Below are 21,316 nucleotides of genomic sequence, written 5' to 3' on the forward strand. Positions count from 1 at the left end.
ACTTTTATAGCCAGTCGTCTTCAGGATACTTTGTTTGAAATAACTCTTTAGTTATACCCCACTACTAGGTTTTTCCACATGTATTCTTTCATATTGAAATGGCATCATCCGCAATTCCTCCTACCCGCTAACCTAACTGATGATCATTTCTGGATAGTCTTAGCTCCCTTCAAGCTACCTATCAGAATAGTCTCTGTTGTTTTAAAAAAAAAAAAAAAAAAAAAAAAAAATATATATATATATATATATATATATATATATATATATATATATATGAACGTCTTTTAACAAAAGGTAATTTTAAGGTCCTAAAACATGCTCTCACAAAACACTCCATGGCAGAATACTATTATGGATTTTTATCAGGCTCAAGTATTTCTAATCATGAAAGAGAAGGGTCACTATACATTATAGTGCTGAGCAAACTAGATATTTTTTACATATTAAAAAAGTGAAGCCCTGAAACATGAATTTTGATATTTCAAGTTATTTTGTAGGAGCCTTAATTGTAAAAATGTGTCACATTACATGTAGAGTTTATTTACTGTTTTTTAAAAAATATTTTATTTATTTATTTGGCTGCACCAGGTCTTAGGTACAGCATGTGGGATCTTTACTTGTGGCATGTGGGATCTAGTTCCCTGACCAGGGAATTGCACCTGGGCCCCCTGCACTGGGAGCATGGAGTCTTAGCCATTGGACCACCAGGGTAGTCCCTTTACTGGTATTTTTAGTCAAATAAATTTACATGGGGCTTCCCTGGTGGCGCAGTGGTTGAGAATCCACCTGCTGATGCAGGGGACACGGGTTCGTGCCCCGGTCTGGGAAGATCCCACGTGCCACGGAGCGGCTGGGCCTGTGAGCCATGGCTGCTGAGCCTGCGCGTCTGGAGCCTGGGCTCCACAACGGGAGAGGCCGCAACAGTGAGAGGCCCGTGTACTGCAAAAAAAAAAAAAAAATTACATGAATTTATTTAATGTTACTGAAGATAATTCCACAAACTATGGTTCAGTAATTGATCTTTTCCTTGAGTGGCTCCAGTCAGTCTTTATGTTAATTTCTTCTACACCTCTTAGCATCTACAATTAGAGGTTCAGTTTATCATTGTTAGCAAGTAGGTAGTTTTATATTTTGTATACTAGTAAAACTTTGTTTTTGACCAGACCTCTAATAACATCACTTTTCTGTTTTGGAAGATCAAAGCCATCGGCCAGACAGAATTGAACGCAAGCAACCCAGAAGAAGTGTTACAGCTGGCAGCGCAGAGAAGGAAAAAAAAGTTTCTTCAAGCAATGGCAAAACTTTACTTTTAAGCAGTTAGTTAAAATTTTTTAACTTTTATTTTTTAAACAATGGGCTAAAAAATAAACAGTATTAAAAGATTAAGTTTATATAATACATATTTACATATTTAGTGGCGTTTTCTTTTCAGAAAAAATACTGAAACATATTAGTTTAAAAATAAAAACTCTACAGAAGACTTCACACCATAACAATAGCTTAAATTTATAATTTCTTCAAAGGAAGAAGAGATTCACATGTCCAGTAACCTAATAAACTAGTAATCTAGTATAATTTTTCTAATCAAATCCACTTTTGAGGCTGAAATTTCATTTTTAAAAAACTAAAATATTTATGTAGAAGTAGCTATATACAGCAAGTTCTTATGTCAAGGTTTTGTTTATTTTTTAAATAAATAGATTTCTAGGAGTCGTATACATTTACTGCTTTTCTGCCTTAAGAAAATACAAGTTTAGGTCGAGTGTTAAGCTTTATCACTTTGACACTGTCCTTAACTCATAATGCAGGAATTTAAAAAGGACCTTAGCAGTTTTGCAAACATAAATAAAGCCTTAGTCACACTAAATTGAGATAACCCTAAAGATTTTTTTTTTAGAGTAATAAAGTGACTTTCTCATATAAATAGTTTGAAAGGGTACTTAAGTTTTTTGCCCAAATTGTGATGTACGAAAAAGTTATTATAAAGCAACTTATACGTCAAAGCCCCATGTAGGAGCCACAGCATTTATCTTGTTTATAATTTCTTTGGTATTCCCACTGTTTAGAGCACAGTTTAAACACCATGTTCATCTAAGATTTATTGGTTTAAAATGTTATCGCAAGGCAAATAAACATAGTCAAACAGATTAAAGTTCACCATTTTTAAAAATTCAAGTTTTATAATAGCTTGCTACAGCAGCTATAGATAAATTAGTCACCTTATTACAAAACTAAACCTTTGTAAACAAGTTTAAATTTTATTTTCAAGAACCAAATTGCACTAGTTAAGAGATTATAAATTTTGAGAATCTAAAAACTAGAGTCAACGTACTGTATCACTTAATGTACCCTTTAAGGTAGCACTTATCTAGTCAAAAACTCCAATGATGAAATTCCTAGTTTATCAAGATAAACATAGTAACACCATATCAAAAAAATTCTTACGTCATGAATCATGGCTGGCTTCTATCCAGTCAGTGTTGGGAATGAAGTCATCTTTGTAAACAAGTCCTGCTGTTTCTTTAAACAGCGAACATAGGAATTAAATTTCCTCCTTAGTGCCAATTTTAAGTGGTTTTTTAAATCAAAGAATGCCAGTGAAACTTCTGAATTGGCCAGGACAGCCACAGCACTATTTTCCTGTAAAACTTAAGTAGTTAAGTTCTATGAAATGCTACGCAGCGCTTCATCAGTTCCAACTTGTTTGCTCAGTTAACTTTAGTGTTTTCCTGGTGGTTTTTCAGTGCTCTTCGGTGGTGTCATAATGCCTCCACTGCAAACTGGTGACAACTGTCCCCCCTTTCTGAAGGTGTTCATATAATTTACTTCATCCTATACATGTGAAGAAATCATGCAGAGATTAACAGCTAAGATACAGCATTGATATGGTAAAACAAAGTCAAACAAGACTTCTGTGTACTAATTTGAGACTACTTAGGCCTAATATAATCGTCTCTTTATGTGTTTGCAACTGATTAGTCACATTTTAGAGGTTCAACTGCCTGCAACTTGTATTTTTAAAAACTCTTACCTGGACTATTGGCCTTAATCTTGAGACACTTCACAAATCTTGCTTTGACTTCAAAGTTATTAGCTTTTCTACATTTTGAAATCAGTGTGCCCACTGGAACTTTCTACCCCTTACCATCTTATATAACTGCTGGAAATATTATTTCGTAGTATCCTTACTATCAGTTTCAGTGACTTACCAAATAGTAAGACCAAAAAACTACAAGAAAGAAACATACCAGCATAGCCAGATAATTTGTATGTGTCTGTATATTGTGTCTGTCTTCCATAGAAATCTTCTTAAAAACCTTCAGCTTCACTGGGCTAGTACTTTTTACTATGCTGACGAAAGGCACCATCCAGTCTACACATTCAGAAATGTTGTCCCATTCCAAACCTAGATAAAGAAAAGTTAGAAAAATGTGAAGGTTACATCAGAAACATATGCCTACTTATTTGCTTGTGCTTCAAAATTTAAAGATAGTTAATTTAAAATTCATGTAGGGCTTCCCTGGTGGCGCAGTGGTTGAGAATCCGCCTGCCGATGCAGGGGACACGGGTTCATGCCCCGGTCCGGGAGGATCCCACATGCCGCGGAGTGGCTGGGCCCGTGAGCCGTGGCCGCTGAGCCTGTGCGTCCGGAGCCTGTGCTCCGCAACGGGAGAGGCCACAACAGTGAGGCCCGCGTACCACAAAAAAAAAAAAAAAAAAAACCACAAATAAAAAAGGAAACCAAAACAAGCACATAATATAAACCAAAATCAACAAGTTTATGTGGGATTAGCAGATGTAAACTACTGTATATAGGATGGATAAACAACGAGGTCCTACTGTATAGCACAGAGAACTATATTCAATATCCTGTGACAAACCATAATGAAAAAGAATATTAAAAAAGCATGTCTCTATATGTATAACTGAGTCACTTTGCTGCACAGCAGAGATTGGCACAACGTTGTAAATCAACTATGCTTAAAAAAAATTTTAAAAAAAGTTTAGCAAGTCAAAACAGACTATCACTCTCAAATATGTTTATAATGTGACTATTTTGAGGGAGAAAAAGACTTAGAGCTTCTTAGCCAGTACCTGCTACATAGGAAATTGAAATTGTCAAAACCCAAAGAACTCTTTAATGTGGAGCTATAATTATACTGACTAACTTCCAATGGATTTAAATTCCATTTGACCTTATTTTTTGTTTGTGGATATATACTGAGGATTAGAAAGTACTTCTAATAGAAGGGAAGATAATCGCTAAACTGCTAACTTTTTTCCATTAAAATTTTAAATTCTTGTTTAGCAGGATGCTAAGTTCAAAATAGTCCCTTTAAAATTTGAATGGGTAAGAAAAGAACAAAATATACTGTCTTACCTGAGGCTTTCTTAACCACTTCAAGAGAGGTACAATGGCACAAGGCAGCAGCAGCGAGTATTCTGTACTGGAACGCTAATGAATCGATGGCAAGAATACACAGATCTAAAAGCTAACAGGAAAAAGTATAGGAATTTAGGAGAAGGACGAGTACTACCTGTCACTACTCAACAGCAGCAGCTAACAGTTTAGATTGCTTATGATGTGGACCATATGCCAAGAATTGCTAAAACTACAGGGATCCAAAGAGAAGTAAGCTGCCACCCTGAAGGAAGTTCAGTCTTGTTAATAAACAAGTAAAGGACTGTTAAGATACAGCATTATGTGTACTATTAGGAAGTACACCTGATCCAGAGTGGGGAAGACAGGGAAGACTTGTGCTTAAATGAGTCTTAAAATACAAGGTAGCCAGGAAGACTGGGAGGTAGAGAACGTCCTAGATACAGGAAACAGAATTTACAAAGACAAATGAGAAAGGATTACTTTTCTTTGGAACTCAAGTAGTTCAGAACACATAAGGTAAAAAATATGAAATAAGGAATATCTGTCCTTCATTTTAAAAAAAAGGGGGTTGCTGGAGAGGCATGGCCTAGGTTAGATCATAAAGGGTCTTTAAGAAGTCAGAACTTTAAAGTTCTGACTGATTATTGAAATTACTAGAAGACTTTAAATCAGGGAAATTACATTTTAAGAACAATCCCTTAAACTATGGTGAAGCAGAAACACAAGAAGGGAACATGTTTCTAAATAGATGAGTTAAGAGGTAGTACAATCCAGGCAATAAGAGATCTGAACAACCATCAGTGAAATTGTGTAAAAAGGTTAGATTTCAGAGGCCTGAGGTGATACCTGTCCAGTGAAATAAAACTTATTTTTGTCACCATGGGTCCAGAAGACAGAAACACGAGGAGTTGGAAATGAATTATTACTATTATATACCTCTAGAAACTTTCTACACTTTATCAGCTTATCAAAGGTTTGCCCTATCAAAAGCGTTTAGCTGCCTAGGATAATCTGGGATGCTAGGAAATCTGATGGAAAAAATTAATATGACTTCATTAGAAAGTTCTACAAAATGAACCAATTCTAATATATTTACTGGTTCTTCAGTTTTAGTGTTCATAATGAGTTTACTAGATTTAAAACACAAGTTGAATTTCAACGTAGGTTACTTAAAACCCACCCAGAGTACCACAGTTTCTTCAGTTCCATGTGTAAGATTTTCACATCCTACACAGAATAAGAATCTGGGTGTTCTTCACTTATATATGGCAGGTACAGCAGCCTTAAGATCCTACTTATGAGAAGCAGGCAGGAAAGAATGGTACCCTCCTCCTGTAATTACTTTCTTAGAATATTTGTTATATACACTGGCCTAGGAAAGTTTAATTTAAACTTAAATTTTTAAATAATGTTATAACTAAATTAGGTGATTTTAATTTTAACACATAAAGTAGGTTCCCTATGTATTCAAATATAAGAGAGTAAGATAATTTTACAGAATAATTTCATACTATTATAAAACCTAAAACAACTGGCTGAAAAATACCTTTCCCCATGTTACATCAAAAAGAGGTATTTAACTGTCTACCTCATACTCCTGAAGAGTAAAAAGTGCTCATAATATATTTAAATGCAAGTTTTAAAACTTTGTTTTCTAGAATTTTCAGCAAGCAATGTAAATACTGCGGACAGAATTTTATGCATCAGAAGTTTTGTTCTAGTCAATTAAGGAATGAATTTAATTTAGTATGCTGTCATTTTGTTGTGTAGCCTATTTAACACTATAAATACACTAAACAAAACCTGTAATTAAAAACATTAGCAAATATTCAATAAAAATATCAATACCTGAGCTATTTGAATGAACTTTTCCTGAGAATACTGAGGTAGAAGAACTTTAGGAGCTTCTTTAAGAGCATCAACTTGGAGGAAGAGATTTAGCCAGGAGATGACTGTTACAGGACAAAGTTCCCATTTTAAAGCCTGTTAATGAAATTAAAATGCCTGTTAATAAAGGTAGGTATATATACCACATTACATAGGTACTTCCTTAAATAGTCATTTAAGAAACTTTTTGCTTTGGGCATATTTCTTCCTATTTTCATAACTATTTATAGATACCTCACAATCTAAAGCTGCTTGTGTTTTAGTCTATTATTGATACAGACCCCTTTATTATTCTCTAGTTATCTTTATTGACAAAGTTCCTTGGACCTATTTTTCATTCCTACTTTTCTCATTTCTTGCAGCCCCTCGTCTTCCAAATGTATTCTTTATTGAAACTGCCCTTTTAATTTTATTCAATAATTCCACAGCTAATTCCATTCAGATCTCCGAAGAACTGATTCTACACTTTTTCCTTCTGTGACCTATAATGGCTTCTGTTCAACATGTAAAAGCGAAAAAAAAGACAAATCCTAATTTATGATATCTATCTCTCCATGAAGCCCTGGGACTTTACCATTTATAAGAAGTCAAAAATAATTAGGAGAGAACAGAGAGTCTTAATGCCTGTAGGACCACCCAGAGAATTCCATCTTCCCATTGTATATCCTCCTTATACTATACTTCAAGTCTGAATCTGGATAACTTTGTTACTAGAACATATCAGAACTATATTCAATGTCTTATAATACCCTATAATGGAAAAGAATCTGAAAAATATATATATATAAAATAGTCACTTTGCTGTATACCTAAAACTAACAAAACATTGAAAATCAAGTATATTTCAATAAAAAAATTTCTTTTATAAAGAACAATATCAGCATGGCAACAAGATCCCATTCTTACAGAGCTATCAATCTGAATGTTTATAAACATAACAAATTTATATTATAATGTATATAGTTTATAGATATCTTGTAAATGAAAGTCATTGTGTTTTCTTGTGTTCTATTTATAAAACCAGGATGCTCAAATTTCATAACATACTTTCTAGTAGCTAACATTCACCCTTTAATCTCTAATTCAAGGCCCAGTTAAACATCTTAATGCTTCTTTCCTCTACCCTTCTATTAATAGCCCTTCCCATGCATATAGAAAAGAAAAAAGGCAGTGAAATAATTCTCATTCTCTACCTGCTAGAAGAAGTGGAAAAGCAGAACTAAGATTTGAGAATCACTGTTGGAATTCATTTACATACACATGCTGTGCTAACTACCTATAAGTTTTGAAAGTGTTGTTAAACACTTTTAAATAAGAAATAATATTCTCAACATAGGAAAATTGAAAGATACAGAATAGAGTTTACAGGTTAAGCAAATTCCCCTCCCATCTTAGAACTGGTTCCTAATACTAAACTCTCAGTTTTGACCACTTAACATTGTAGTCTTTGAGTTTAGTAAATTAGAGTTATTAAATTGCAACTAGAAATAATATATTATTACCTTTAATATAATGAGTTCCATCCTTAAGATATCCTCTTCACTGCAAGCACCGTCAGTGACATAAGCAAACTCTTGCAGCTTAGGAGCGTAGATTTCCTTTAAAATAGATTTCATTAATATCAAGCACAGTTGAGAGTGAGATTAAAACAAGAATTATATATAAACTAATCTAGGCTTCATTTTTAAAGGACAAAATTATTATAAATCTTAATAAAATAATTCTACGATAGCCAAAGCAACCTTACCTTTAAAGATATTTTTCATATCTGGGTATCTAAATTAGCCAACTATATTGATTGAAACATTTTTATAGAACTGATTTTGAATCTTAGTTAATAAACAATTAGACTATTTTAACCAGTCATTTCAGTGACTGGTTAAAACAAAAAGCCAAACTTGTTTTAGGATTGCCTAGTATACCAGAATAAAACAAGATACTCAACAAATAAGGTCTAGAAATAGAAAACATTAACTTTATCCTAGTACAAAAGTATGGTTATTCAAACAATAATTTGTGCAGTTTGGTTGATGACAGGTCTGTCTTAACAGTTCAGAGAATAACAACTAGAACGATCAGAGGAGTAGAAGAGATGTTTCCACAAATGAGAACAGGCTAAAGATCAAGATTTCAGTCTAGGAAGGTATTTGAAACACACAGTATGATTTCAGGTAAGGATATACTGAATACAAACTTATTCATCAAATTTGGCAGAATTTGAGGATAGTCCTTAAGGCTGAAAAGACAAATGTGGAAGAGGAGAAAAATATACTTAAGGAAATTAATAATGATTCACAGTCCCTCTTCTACCCTCAAAACAATACAGGCTTCAAAAATTTCAAATGAAGGTACTAATGATATCCTTATGTGTTGAATTTAAGAAAAGTAGATTGAGATCATGTGAAGGTAAATCTCAGGCAGCAAAGGTGTTTCCTTCTATCCTAGCACCATCATCAGATATAAAAATACTAGGCTGGATACAGACCATTATTCTAACCTAACATAGCATTTATTGCATTTGATTGGTTAATTAGGTTTCAGAGACCATTTTATTGAATCCAAGTGCCATAACTAGGTATAGAGAGACAGCGTTGGTCATTTTCTTTGGCAGTTAGCCATGGAACATTTCACCTAGATACTAGTTCCAGAATCAAACTAGAGACAGATAGGCTCAGATACTTTGAAGGGAGCCATGATAATTATCCTTCCACCCAAATCATAGTGTTCAGAAAATGTATTGGAAAAAACGCACTCATCTTTCCTAAGGATTAACATATCAAAAGTGGTACATATTCTCTGGGATTAATGCATTAGTTAAGACAAAAAAAGTTTGCGGTAAATATATCTATGGATAAACTTTGAGAACTTACCTCAAGTTTGGAAGCAATGAATAATGAGGTAATTCCAATGAGTTGAAGCATATTTTTATTTATATCCTTTTGTGTCAACATAAATCTATCAAAAAAGTCTTGCGCAAGATAAAATGTTTCCCTATGAAGTGTGTATACTTCACACACCTAGAGAAGAATCCATTTAAATATTATACCATTAATTTCTCCAAATTAGAAAGTTACCTCTTAGCATACCAAATTTCAGAATACTTTCTGAAGCCCAACTTGCTTTTTAGGATACCAAAGCTAAAATGGGGGAAAATTAACATGTGCTAATAGGATAAATCTATTAACAGTCCTCTTAGTTTTATAGGTTTTTTTCACATAGACTTACTGTGTTTATTCCCAGATACATTTACACTTTTGCTGACTATGGATGAGTACTTTTTTCCTGTTAAGTTTCTAATTTTTTTAAAATTAATTTTTAGCGGAGTATAGTTGCTTTACAATGTTGTGTTAGTTTCTACTGTACAGCAAAGTGCATCAGCTTTAAGTATACATATATCCCCTTTTTTTTTGATTTTCGTCCCATTTAGGTCACCACAGAGCACTGAGTAGAGTTCCCTTGGCTATACAGTAGGTTCTCATTAGTCATCTATCTTACTCATAGTGTCAATAGTGTATATATGTCATCTAATTTTTATTGATGACAAATGGGTAAGTTTTTATGCTTAGTTTATACTCTAATAGTTCCAACGGATTCCCTTCATCATTCTAGATATACATTTAACTACAAAATGACAACTCTGTTCCTTTCAATGTTCTTACCTCATTTAAGAATTATAGAAGAAAATGGAATGAATAACAATGGTGATTGACAAAATTTTTATCTTATTCTTTATTTCTGACTATAATGGGATTCCCCTAATGTTTCACTATTGTTATTAATAATAAGTAGTATCTGTCATTTCCACACATAATATAGGGAAAGCTTTTAATTCTCAAAATAACTTCATGAAGTAGGGAGGAAACAGAGGGACAGACATACATGAGTTTCTAATAAACACTTAATGTGTTAAGGAAATCCATCCCTAGTTTATCGCATATTTAAAAATCAGGAATGTATACTGAATTTCAAAAAATATCTTTTATATCTATGACATATAACTTTATGATTTTTCTCCCTTAAGCTATTAATAGATTTTCAAATGTTGGACCATTTTTGCATTCGTAGATTGAAAGAAATACTAAGACAAAGTAGAGTTTAATGCTCTGCTGGATTTAATTTATTATATTTGGTTTTATATATATAATCATATATTTAAGGAAAAATAGGGATAAATTTGATAGACAACCACTGAAAAAAATCAATGTAACATAAAAAGGCAAAATAAAATAACATCAACATAACTGTGCTTAAGTTGCACCTATGATCATTAGACATTCAGAAAAGTCAAAATCCAACTACATTCTTGTACACACATGATTGAAACATAATCTTCCCTTCTAGTCAGAATAAGGAATAAGGTGACCTGACTCAAAAGGACAACATTTTGCAGTCTTACCGAACTTTTCTGATAGCTTCTGAGATCTATTCTGCCATGTGTTTCTCCACCAAAAAGCCTGTGGTAGTTCCCCCTTAGAGTTCATTGTCTCTATCTATATAAAGACAGGGAAACTACAGAGCAAATATCCAAGGGTTGGGGGAAAATTAGTTTGTTATCAATATAAGTAATCGTTTCAATAATTTTAGAGATTCTTTCAGAATTATTATCCAGTGAAAGGGAATGGGCCTAAACAAGAGGGGGCACAGATATTTAGGGCACAGATATTTAGGGACTTCTGGATCACTATTATTCCATTAGATTAATGGTACAGCTCATTTCTGAAAGGAATAGAGGGATATAACAAAAGCAAGCTACATGGAGCCTCGAGGGCTTAGGGCTACTGGATATTCAAAGCCTCCTTATCACTTAGGATATAGAAATTAGGATTCCAAATCATAATTTGATTTTGGTGATGAAGAAAAGGACTTCTGAGGGTCCTGAAGCCTAGTCCTGGTTCTTTACATTGCATAGCAGAATTCAAAACCTTGTCAAATTCTGTTCATCTTGAGTATCCTTGGCACCAGGCAGTGCCTAGTACACAGCGATACTCAGATACCACAATTTCTGAATTGGGTTTGGGTTGTATGGGACCTAGTGGCTGTGTCCTCATGATTTTACTCTTATCAAGCAGAGTCATTTTCCATTTTGGTATCCTCAACTACAGTGAGTAGCCCCCTAGAATGGCTCCTGGCAATAGGTAATATACCATGAAGGCACATGGAAAGCATATTTATGTCTACATATTTTTCCATCATACAGACAAAAAAGGAAATTTGTATTGCTGGAACATACCTCTAAAAGCCAGTCTAGAAGTATTGACCTCATCTGTGGTTCCAATTCAGAATGCAGAACTTCAAAATGTTTGTCATGAACATATCTGGTCTCTTTTTTTAACATGTTTAGCCAAACATCCTGTGAACATCCCCAGCTATGGAAAGGGGCAAAATTATTGTGTGACCTACATAATATACAATCTACCTGTTTCACATAGAGTAAACTCAACTTTCAAACACTGAAATCCAACTTTGAATTAGAATTTGAAAGGACAACCTCTTAAAGTAAATCAGGGAAAATTGCTACTTTTAGAAACCATTTCCTTAGCGTGAAATTATACAGCAAGAACTTGGACTATGAGAATCTAAATGGACAGATTTCAAGAGTGCTTTCTAGTCCCCATCTATTTATAATTTACAAAGGCACCTGTTTCAGATAACCATGTTTTCTCAAGAGCAACACTAAAAAAGTAAATATTTAAAGCATATAATCCCAGCAGAGACAGTCTCAACCACCTCCAAATAGATTATCACTACATTACAGTGGGGTTAAGGTGGGACAGTATGGAGAAGAGGAAGACTGGTGAGTTTAAATGTATGAGTCCATTAATTTGCTAATTAAAGCCAAATACAAATGATTATACTACACATTTTATATAAGTTGTACCTCTTAGTCTGGAAAAAGTATAGACCTTAATAAGTAGGCTTGGTAAGAAATAAAAATAGCTGATCTATCAAATGAAAATGCTGTACATGTCAAAATACTTCCATGTTAACAACTTAGATAAATTATTTAAACTCCATTAAAAAGGTGATTCAGGGTTTCTCTGGTGGCGCAGTGGTTAAGAATCCACCTGCCAATGCAGGGGATACAGGTTCGAGCCTTGGTCTGGGAAGATCCCACATGCCGCGGAGCAACTAAGCCTGTGCGCCACAATTACTGAGCCTGTGCTCTAGAGCCTGTGCGCCACAACTACTGAGCCTGTGTGCCCTAGAGCCCATGCTCCGCAGCAAAGAGAAGCCACCGCAATGAGAAGCCCATGCACAGCAATGAAGAGTAGCCCCTGCTCACCACAACTAGAGAAAGAGCGTGCACAGCAATGAAGACCCAACGCAGCCAAAAATAAATAAATAAATAAATAAATAAAAAGGTGATTGAGTTCTTCTGATAAGGCTTACAGTCTTCAGCAAGCAAGTGAAAATAATGTTATAGAATCAATGTTTTATATACCCATGTCATTTGCAAATAGCATTACTGTCAGATAAAATAATTATGCTTAAAGACTAGTAAAAAAAAAGCAGTTTTTCTACAAGTTTTTCTATCTTATAATGAAGGCAAAAAATAACTCAAAATAGCACCATATATTACATCAGTAAATTTTAATCTTTGACATTAAATTACTGAAATTTTTCTTACCTTAAATCAGGCAAAGGTGAAGGATTAATGAAAAGATTTTTAAATCTGTAATTTGTAAATCTGGAGAAGTCGCTTGTTCCTATTTCTTTGTGGGGTGTTTCAATGATAATGCAAGGACTGATCCCCCCAGATAATACAGGTGGCCAACAATTCTGTCATTTTAAAAAAATAAAAAGAATATCTTTGTGAAATAGGAAACCAGCTTTTGTCTTGGATCTTTTATAAATGAAAGCTAATACTTCTAAACAGTCTACATTTTCCCCCAAACACCATCGTTAGCTAACACTGCTGACTAATTTAAGCTGACATACATATTTTATAAATAAGCCATATAGCTCATTTCAATCTTCATAAAGAGTAACAGGTAGGATGTTTTAAACAAAATACAATTCTGGAAATACAAGACGTTAGGTACTGAGGGAGAGGAGAAACAACAACAAAACACGTGTGTAGTCAAATATTAATCACTTTCAAGATTATAAAAATTTTCCCTTTATATTTAGCAATAGTGGCCAGGGCACCATGTTTTATAGACAGCTACCCCCACCCCCGACTCGTTAAGGCCTGTTCCACTACTTTCAAATACGGGAAGACAAGACCTTAAAAGTGGAAACAATTACTTAAATACTTAAAGGACCCTTTCGCCAGTCAATGCTGGTTTCAAAGAGAACCACTGTTTCTAAAGTGTCTTCTGTACAACACATAGGAAGAATAGGTAGCAAAGGGCTGGGTGCCAGTCTGTCAGTGACCTCACATCCTATTTATGCCCTAGGAGCAACCATCAGGACTCTCCACTATAGTCAGAGAGGGAACAAAGAGCAGTCCATTGGACAGATTAGGCGGGCCCCGGTGCACCAGGCAGCTCCTAGAGGGAGGGATTTACAAAGAGGAACCAGCTGCGTCAAGGCTTACTCTGTAGCTGTAGTAGGATTCAGGGACATAAAAACCACCCAAAGACAAGCGCCTTCCTGCTGACCTCGAGGGGCATTAAAAGTGTCAGAGGAACCTTCCTATCACAAAGCAATAACACAATTCTATTCTTTTTTGTCCTGCATTTGTTTTCCCCAAACCTAGCACAGTTCTGCATTACCCTAATCTCATACTGATGTTTCTTGACGACCTTCTCCTCTTTTCTTTTTTTGACATCCTGGAAAATAGAAAAGGCCATTGTTAAACTAAGGTCCCTGCAAGGAATTTTCTCTTTCTCCTCTCTCTCTCCCCGCCCCCCCCCCCCCCTTTAACTCACCTGGGCCGTTTTTCTCTTCTTGGCCTGAATTATCTGGGTTTCTTGCGGGGAATCCGTCTGACTGGACTGGGGCTGCTGTTTAGCTTGTAAACGGCTACTACAGAGTTTTTAAAAAGGAAGTTTAATTAGTAAGTGACGCATTTCAAAGGCAGCAGCCAACTCTGAAACATATCTCCACGACAAGTAACGTTACCTGCGTCTTGACATTCTCTTCTTTCAGGTGTATGAAACCTCTGGAGGGGAGAGGAAAAACCAGAGTCAAATACATTGCCATCCATACTCTCGAAGTGCCATTCAGAGGTTATAACTAAGTCCCTCAGGAGATGACCTGAGCCGTCTTACCACGATGATTTCTGCAGTATATTAGTGCATGATTTCGGACTCATGCTTTTGGACACATGCCTGCATTTCCTCAACGAAATGTGCAGCCCGGATGAGAGCGTCTTCAGAAATTTGCAAACCACCCTCAGCGCCCGGAAAGCGCAGGGAGGCAGATGGGTCTCTTCTGCGTCCTACAGTCTCTCCCCCGGACAGCCCGAGTGGGGCTTGGGCAGCGCCCCTACTTCCCCCCTCCCATCCTGCCCGAGCCGCGGGGAGAGGGGGTTGTGAAGGCGAAACACTGTGGAGAAGCCGGTTCCGCGCCAATTTGGAGAGCGGCGGTGGCGGGGAAGCAGGGGGCGGAGGGAACTTGTGTCACGTCCTTCAGGCTCCTTTCCCTCCTTCCCAGCCCCATCGGACCCTGCCCGTCGCTTGGAGGAGCACCGGGACCCCGACTACAGATGGGGGATGGGAGTGAAGGAAAGGGAGTTCAATTAATAAAGGGGGAAGCGGGGCTTGTGGGGGAACTTTTCTCCCCGTGAAGGAGACCCAGACCCCCATCCTCTCTCCTGCGGGATAGCTCCCCAAATGGGGATGGCAGAGAGAAGCCCCTAGAATGAGGGGCTTTTCTGTGGCCTCCCACTTAGGGGCAGCCCTCCATCCACCGCCTCCCCCCAGGCCCCCTGCCAAGGGTCCTGACAGGGACGGAACGCGGGGACCCATCGCCCCCAGATGCCTAGTTCTCAGCCCTCCCACTTTTCCTCCCCCAGGCTCCCGCCCGCGGGATGGATCGGCCCAGAGGGGGGGGCTTTCTCTCCTCCCGCATCCCGCCCTACGCCCAAGCACCTCCTCACCGCCAGACCCGCTACTGCTCGGCTCTCAGCTGGCGCCGGCGCCAACCCAATATATAGGCCGGGCCGGGCCCGCCCCGCACGCATGCGCCTCAGACTGACACCTCCGGACAGTGCGCTCCCCTCCCCCGCGCGCCCGTCCGCAGGCCCGCGCGGCGCGCCCTGCCGTGAGTCCGCGCCCGCCCGCCTCGAGGAGCCGCAGAGCCGGCTCGCCTAAGCCCTCGGTCCACGGTCACCTGAACTTCACCTGCCTGTGCGGCGGGAGGGAGTCTCTCAAGAGGCTCCTCTTCCTCAGCCCGGCTCCCCGCCGCTCGGCTTCATCTCCCGCCAGTACGTTTCTGTCCCCACCCTCTCTCAACTCTCGGACGCCGAGGGTGTCAGGTCGCGGCCTGGCCCCGGCGTACGGCCAGGTGGAGGCGGCTCGGGCGGGCATAGCGTGGCTAGGAAGTGGACATCCCGTGGCGCACCCTGGCTGTCCCGCCTAGGCCTCCAAGAACCCGGGTTTTCCGAAGAGACTCGGGGACCAGCAGGGCCCGCCCCTGCGGGAGGAGCGCAGCGTTGGCTGGCTAGCTGGCCAATGGGAGGCGAGGATTGCTGCACAACGTGGAGCGGCTGCAGAACGTAAACACAGCCGGGCGCGCTGCTGGCCACGTGTGTTCCCGCGCGGCACCCAGTCCCCTGAGACCACCGGCGGCCGGCTGTAGCCATGCTCAGGGATGTCTGTCGTGCACTTTGCTCCAGCCCGCCGACCGAGGTACGTATCAACCCCTGTTTTCCCGCTCTCTTCTCCGCCGAGCCGGTTACCCTCCCCGTGGGTGGGTCATCCGCACCCTGCCGCCCTGCCACTGCCTAGCGGCTTCCCACTCAGTAGTCCAGCGCAGGAAACGCTCGCGCCGAAGCCGCGCGCTCCCTCTCTCCTCTCAACCTCCAATTCTGGGGCCCCCAAGGGTAAACACCTCTCCGGAGCGGGGCCGAGGGTGGCATTGCCCCTTCCGCAAGAGAACAGTGGCTCTCCGGAGGTCACGCCGGGCGGGGAGAACGGTTCCACCACGTGCAGGCTCGGATCCCGCCCCGCCGCCGCCAGCGCGCCCTGCAGAGCCCGCGCGAGCCGTCAGCGCGGGAGGGAGCCGACCGCCTCCGAGCTGTAATGGGAGGAGGCGATCCGACGCGTTTCCCTCCTCTTCCCCCGTATCCAAAATTTGGGTTCCCTCGCTGCCTCTACTAACGCCCCGCTCCAGTGCGCACCAAGGTTGAACATCTGCATGCCGTTGATACTCCGCAAACTGGGTGTGCGGCGGGAGCAGTGGGGCTGGGAGACGCCGGTGGGAACAAAGACCCCCGGGGCGGAGGAGCCTTGCGAAAGCTTCCTTGAACCCGCGGCAGCTCGGGCCGGAAGCGGGCAGGCCGTGTTAGTCACTCTGCCCTGACTCGAGTGAGCTGCTGGGAGAGGCCAGGGAGACGGGGCCGCCTGCGCCGACCCGGCGTTGCGGCCCAGGCGGGAGCCCTTCCCGAGATGCACCAGGAGGCGGCGGCGGGGACCGTCCCGGGGTCCCCGCCCTGCGCCTTTTGTGTCGCTCCGCCTGTGCGGGGCTCAGAGCCTAGAAATAACAAGTGCTCTTCGGGCAAAGTCCTCTTTCAAGATTTTCCCTCCACAGTCCCGAGACGCCGGCAAAGTAATTGTTTTTCTCCCAAATTTACGCATGAGGAAATAAGAGTCTTGCTCAGGGTGACATGGAATCAGAAAAGACCCAGAATCTTGTCAGTCCCAAGAAACGTCATACTATTTATGATGCTTTGATGGCTTTCTCGGAGGGGTGAATTGGCTCTTTTTTTGTAGTCACCTCAAAACGCCGTGCTGTTCCGGTGTAAAGCTTAGAGAGCTAACAGCGTGATAATAAGAAATGGGAGGCTTTCCAGCAAGCGCGGGTGACCTGAACATAAGCAAAACTGGTGGCCTCCATGAGGGAATTGGGTAGTCAAACCGAAAGCCAAGCTTACACTGTGATTAGAAGTGTTCTTTGGACAATGCCGTTGACTATGAAATGAACAGGGTGCAATCCTAGTAAAGGAGAAATTAAAAACAATCCTAAGACTGCTTTGTGTGGAAACGGACAGGGTGAATTCTGCCAAGTTACTGGTCAAGTGGGACTAAAAAGAACGTGTGCTTACCTTTCAGATGGAGGGAACTTCCCATCTTGCTCTGGCTGTAAATTACTGGATCTCTCTGAGCATGTGTTTCCTCTAGAAAAGATAAGACACTCGTTTCAAGGGTTGTTTCAAAGATTAAATTTTATACTGTGTATAGAGACCCTCTCTTGCATGTGTACCTGTCATAGAGCAGATGCCAAGTGCTATCTTCACTCTCCTCTCCACTCCCCTTACTAATTTATACCCATAGAAATTAAGAAGTAGTTTTAAGGATCCTGAATAAAACAGGAAGCCGAAATATGAAATTGCTGTTTCCCAGAGTTTTGTTCTTGTGGTTGTCCTTCTGAGTACCTGTTTTAGGTATCATCTTTCAATATGTTGTCTTTGTTTCATATTTGTATACGTTCAGTTTTAGCTCCCTCTTTTTCTACTCATCCCAGTTTTAAATTTCACTTACTTTGAAATGTGTGAAATTCCTTTATACTTGTAATAATTTTAGAAACTTTGGCATTTCCTAAAGTATACTTTCTCCATTGAAGATGCAAAGTTAAAACACCATGGTCAATAAAGTATTGGCCTCTACAGTGCTTTCATTTTCAGGAAGAAGAGGAAAAAAAAGATTCTTAGAAGAAGGACAGATTAAAAAAAAAACAAATCAGGCCCAGCCCAGTTATTTCTTGTTTCTGCACCTTTTCTGTGCCATACCTCCTCTGTGAAGCCTTCACAGACCTCTTTCTCAGTGCTCTTCAGTCAAGCTCACCTCCCAGAACAATAATTACCAATTAAAATGTCTTTTGTCTCCGACTAGGCCTTGGACCTTGTTTTGTTCATTTTTTTTAATAGCCAGTACCCACCAGTTCAGAGGCATGCATACATAATAGGACCTTGGTAAATACTGAATTGAATTATGGATAGGATATCCCATTATAGAACTTTAATTCTGTAAGGTTAGAGTGATGGATGAAAATTATTCCCAATTAATATTAGGATTTTTTAAATTAATAAACTGTTTTTTAGAAAAGTTTTAGATTTACAGAAAAATTGAGCAGGTAGAACAGAGCTTCTGTGTACTCGTCTACCCTTCCCCACCACAGCACAGTTCCCCCATTATTGACATCTCATATTAGTGGGGTTCATTTGTTACCGTATGAACCAATGTCGATGCATTATATTATTATTATAATGCAAAGCTAATAATAATTATTAAAGTCCATATATCATTCAGATTTCCTTAGTTTTACCCTAATGCCTTTATACTGCGGCAAGATACAGATATCATATTTAGAAGTCATGTCTCCTTAAGGTTCCTCTTGGCTGTGACAGTTTCTCAGACTCTCCTTGTTTTTGATGATATTGACAGTTTTGAGGAGTACTGGTCAAATATTAATACTTTGTAGGATACCTTTCTAGGGGAATTTATCCGAACTTTTTCTCATGGTTAGACTTTCTCATGGTTAGATGGTTATGGGTTTGGAGGAATAAGATCACAGAGGTGAAGTGTCATTTTCATCACATCATATCAAAGGTACATGCGATCATCATGGTTTATGGCTGCTGATGTTGACCTTGATCACCTGGTAGTGTTTGTCAGGTTTCTCCATTGTAAAGTTGCCGCCCCATCCCCTACCCTTTCCATACTATACCTACTCTTTGGAAGGAAGTCACTGTGTGCGGCCCACTCCTAAGGAGTGGAATGTTATGCTCCTATGCTCCCCTCCTTTAGGGTGAAATAGCTACATAATTTATTTGGAATTCTTCTGTGTGCGAGATTTGTCTCTTCTCCCCCATTTATTAAGTCATTCAATGATTTATTTATATCTTTATATTGTTGCTCAAGTTGTTCTACTTTTGGTCAGGGTAATACCTGTTTATTGTTATAGGGCTGATTTGAAGTTAAAAATGAATGTGGCTAAATGATAATCAGCATTTCTCACGTAATAGGAGAGGAATAAAACTTTCCCCCCCATTTGATTAGACTTGCTTTTTATCCCTGTTAGCCAAAACACAGCTATAGGAGAAAAATCCTTCCAAATTTTAATACTGGATTGCCCATCAGACTGTTCCTTTTATTGCCTCATCAAGGACATTTTTCAGTAAACTGGCTTTATTTTTTACATGGCAAGTGGTGGTACAATGACTCCTAGTGTAGTTTGGGCCACTGCCTTGATTTGTGCTAGGGCACCAACAGTTGTAAATACCATTGCACTTTCGTCATCAGAGCAAACATGAACACAGTGAAAAACACGAATGTCTTAATTTTATTGTGAAAATAGTTGTGACCTTTTGATCCCCCTGAAAGGGTCTTTGAGACCCCCAGACATCCATGGAACACACTTTGAGAACTGCAGACCTAGTTTCCAAACCAGAGTGCTGGGAGTCATCTTAGTCATTCCTTTCTCCTTTCTTCTGAGCTCCATAATTACAGTTAGCACTTCCTGAGTAAGATGTTGTGAAGCTCTACTCCGAGCTTTTACATTGTATTGACTCCTGTTATCCTCCACCGCTGTGAGCCAGGTACTGTTACTGTCACTCCCACTTTACAGATGAGAAAGCCAAGGCACAAACGTAGCTTGCCGGAGTCCCATAGTAGATGTCTGGCTCCAGCCCCCCCCCCCCGCCCCCCCCCCCCCGCTGTGCTGCCCGCAGTTACCATCACATCATTCCCAAATTCTCTTTTTTTCCTCTGCCTTAGTTCAGGACTCCATTCTCTCAACTAGTGCAGTAACCTCCTAACTGGTTTTCCTGACGTGTGTTGCCCCTTCAATTCTGCCTTACAGTGTATCTCCCAAGCTCTCTTTCGAAAGCACAGATCTGCCCACGCAGCCACCGGCCTGTTATGGATCACTTTGGGTTAAAGGCCAAAGCCCCTAACTTAACACACAAAGCCTCTCGAACCCAGGAAGTCCACCTGGGTGCTGTTCTGCACATCCCTGCCTTCTCACTTCTGGCCTTTGCACCTGTACCTCTCCTGCCCACCTCCACTGCCTTCCCTAGCTAACTCCCAGGTATCTGTTAATACGCAAATATTCCTTCTGTAGAAGCTGTCCTGCCCTGCAGGAGGGAGGGCTCTTCTCTACACCCTTTCCTCCGCTACCACTGCCCTTCCCACGCTGCTGGGAGCTCCTGGGGGCAGGGGCCGCCTCCGTCGCTGGGACCCTCACGCCGGGCCTGGGGCCTGGCTGACCACAGCGCCCTTTGTGGGATGAATGGCGGGGGCAGTAGAGGTGTGCTCACTGGGAGCGGCCCTCCTAACTAGAGTCCAGTAACCGCTCCCTTGAAAGAGCTTTGCAGCTGGCACCTCGGCGGGCCGGTAGGGCCGCGGCTGAGCTCTGCCCTCTAGAGGCGGAACTGTTCCCGGCCTCAGAGGCTGCAGAAGCAACACGGAGACTAGGCGCTGGCTCTGCGGCAGCTGCCCTTGGCCGCCATCTCAGAGGGAGGCCCTTGAGAAAGAAGGCACCGTAGGGTGTGAGAGCTAGAGGGCACCCTAAAGACGATTGGTCCAACCCCCCCAGGGTTCATGATAGTCCACCGTGCGAAGAAAGAACAGGGATAAACGGCAGCGTTGGAAATCCAGAAGCTCCGGGTGGAGGGTGAAACAGGCAGGGGGGCGCTGGTTGGCTCAGCCTGCTCTGGGCCAGGCGCTGTTGTCGTTAACTGCAGGGCGTGGACTGTCCACAAGAGCTTACATTCTATTGGTGTCGGGGATGGAGAACACTTGTGTAACAAATAACTCTCAATGAGTACTATGGAAAAGGTAAAATATTCTAACAGGAGAGAGGGGACTACTTAAGCTGTAGGGGGCAGGGAGGGGTATGGGATGGACTCAAAGAGGAGGTGCTATTTTACCTAGTGCA

General features: G+C 40.5%; 2 protein-coding genes across 5 annotated transcripts in view; one reads left to right on the forward strand and one right to left on the reverse strand.

Moving 5' to 3' along the window:
- INTS8 (integrator complex subunit 8) overlaps positions 1–1,400 on the forward strand; it is a 49,373-nt gene extending 47,973 nt beyond the window's left edge. The window contains exon 27 of the mRNA XM_059042864.2: positions 1,197–1,400. Within this exon, the coding sequence (XP_058898847.1) occupies positions 1,197–1,313 (117 nt within the window). The 3' untranslated portion in view covers positions 1,314–1,400. The remainder of the gene's footprint in view (positions 1–1,196) is intronic.
- On the reverse strand, positions 1,287–15,805 carry CCNE2 (cyclin E2). Of its 4 annotated transcripts, none has more exons than XM_059042896.2 (12): positions 15,318–15,375; positions 14,339–14,378; positions 14,146–14,242; positions 13,990–14,046; positions 12,900–13,051; positions 11,502–11,637; positions 9,142–9,288; positions 7,774–7,869; positions 6,233–6,367; positions 4,382–4,493; positions 3,249–3,406; positions 1,287–2,832 (listed from the first exon to the last, which is right to left on the reverse strand). In XM_059042896.2, exons 2-12 carry the CDS (start codon positions 14,350–14,352, stop codon positions 2,719–2,721), a joined length of 1,218 nt encoding a protein of 405 aa, XP_058898879.1. In that variant the 5' UTR covers positions 14,353–14,378; positions 15,318–15,375; the 3' UTR covers positions 1,287–2,718. The 4 variants fall into 4 exon arrangements, with proteins under 4 accessions (XP_058898879.1, XP_066874036.1, XP_066874037.1 ...); XM_067017935.1 differs by lacking the exon at positions 15,318–15,375 and adding an exon at positions 15,562–15,805 and having other exon boundaries at positions 1,312–2,832; XM_067017936.1 differs by lacking the exon at positions 15,318–15,375 and adding an exon at positions 15,551–15,804 and having other exon boundaries at positions 1,320–2,832.
- Positions 15,806–21,316: the final 5,511 nt, after the last annotated feature.

This window comes from Kogia breviceps, chromosome 17, assembly GCF_026419965.1.
Source record: "Kogia breviceps isolate mKogBre1 chromosome 17, mKogBre1 haplotype 1, whole genome shotgun sequence".
Taxonomy (NCBI): Eukaryota; Metazoa; Chordata; class Mammalia; order Artiodactyla; family Physeteridae; genus Kogia; species Kogia breviceps.

Bases quoted from the DNA above. Each gene is read 5' to 3' on its own strand.
- CCNE2 (XM_059042896.2), bottom strand. The intron at 6,368-7,773 runs GTAATAATATAT...TTTCATTAACAG, and splicing joins TGGAACTCATTATATTAAAG to GCTTTAAAATGGGAACTTTG. The intron at 4,494-6,232 runs GTATTGATATTT...TTTTCCTGTTAG, and splicing joins AGTTCATTCAAATAGCTCAG to CTTTTAGATCTGTGTATTCT.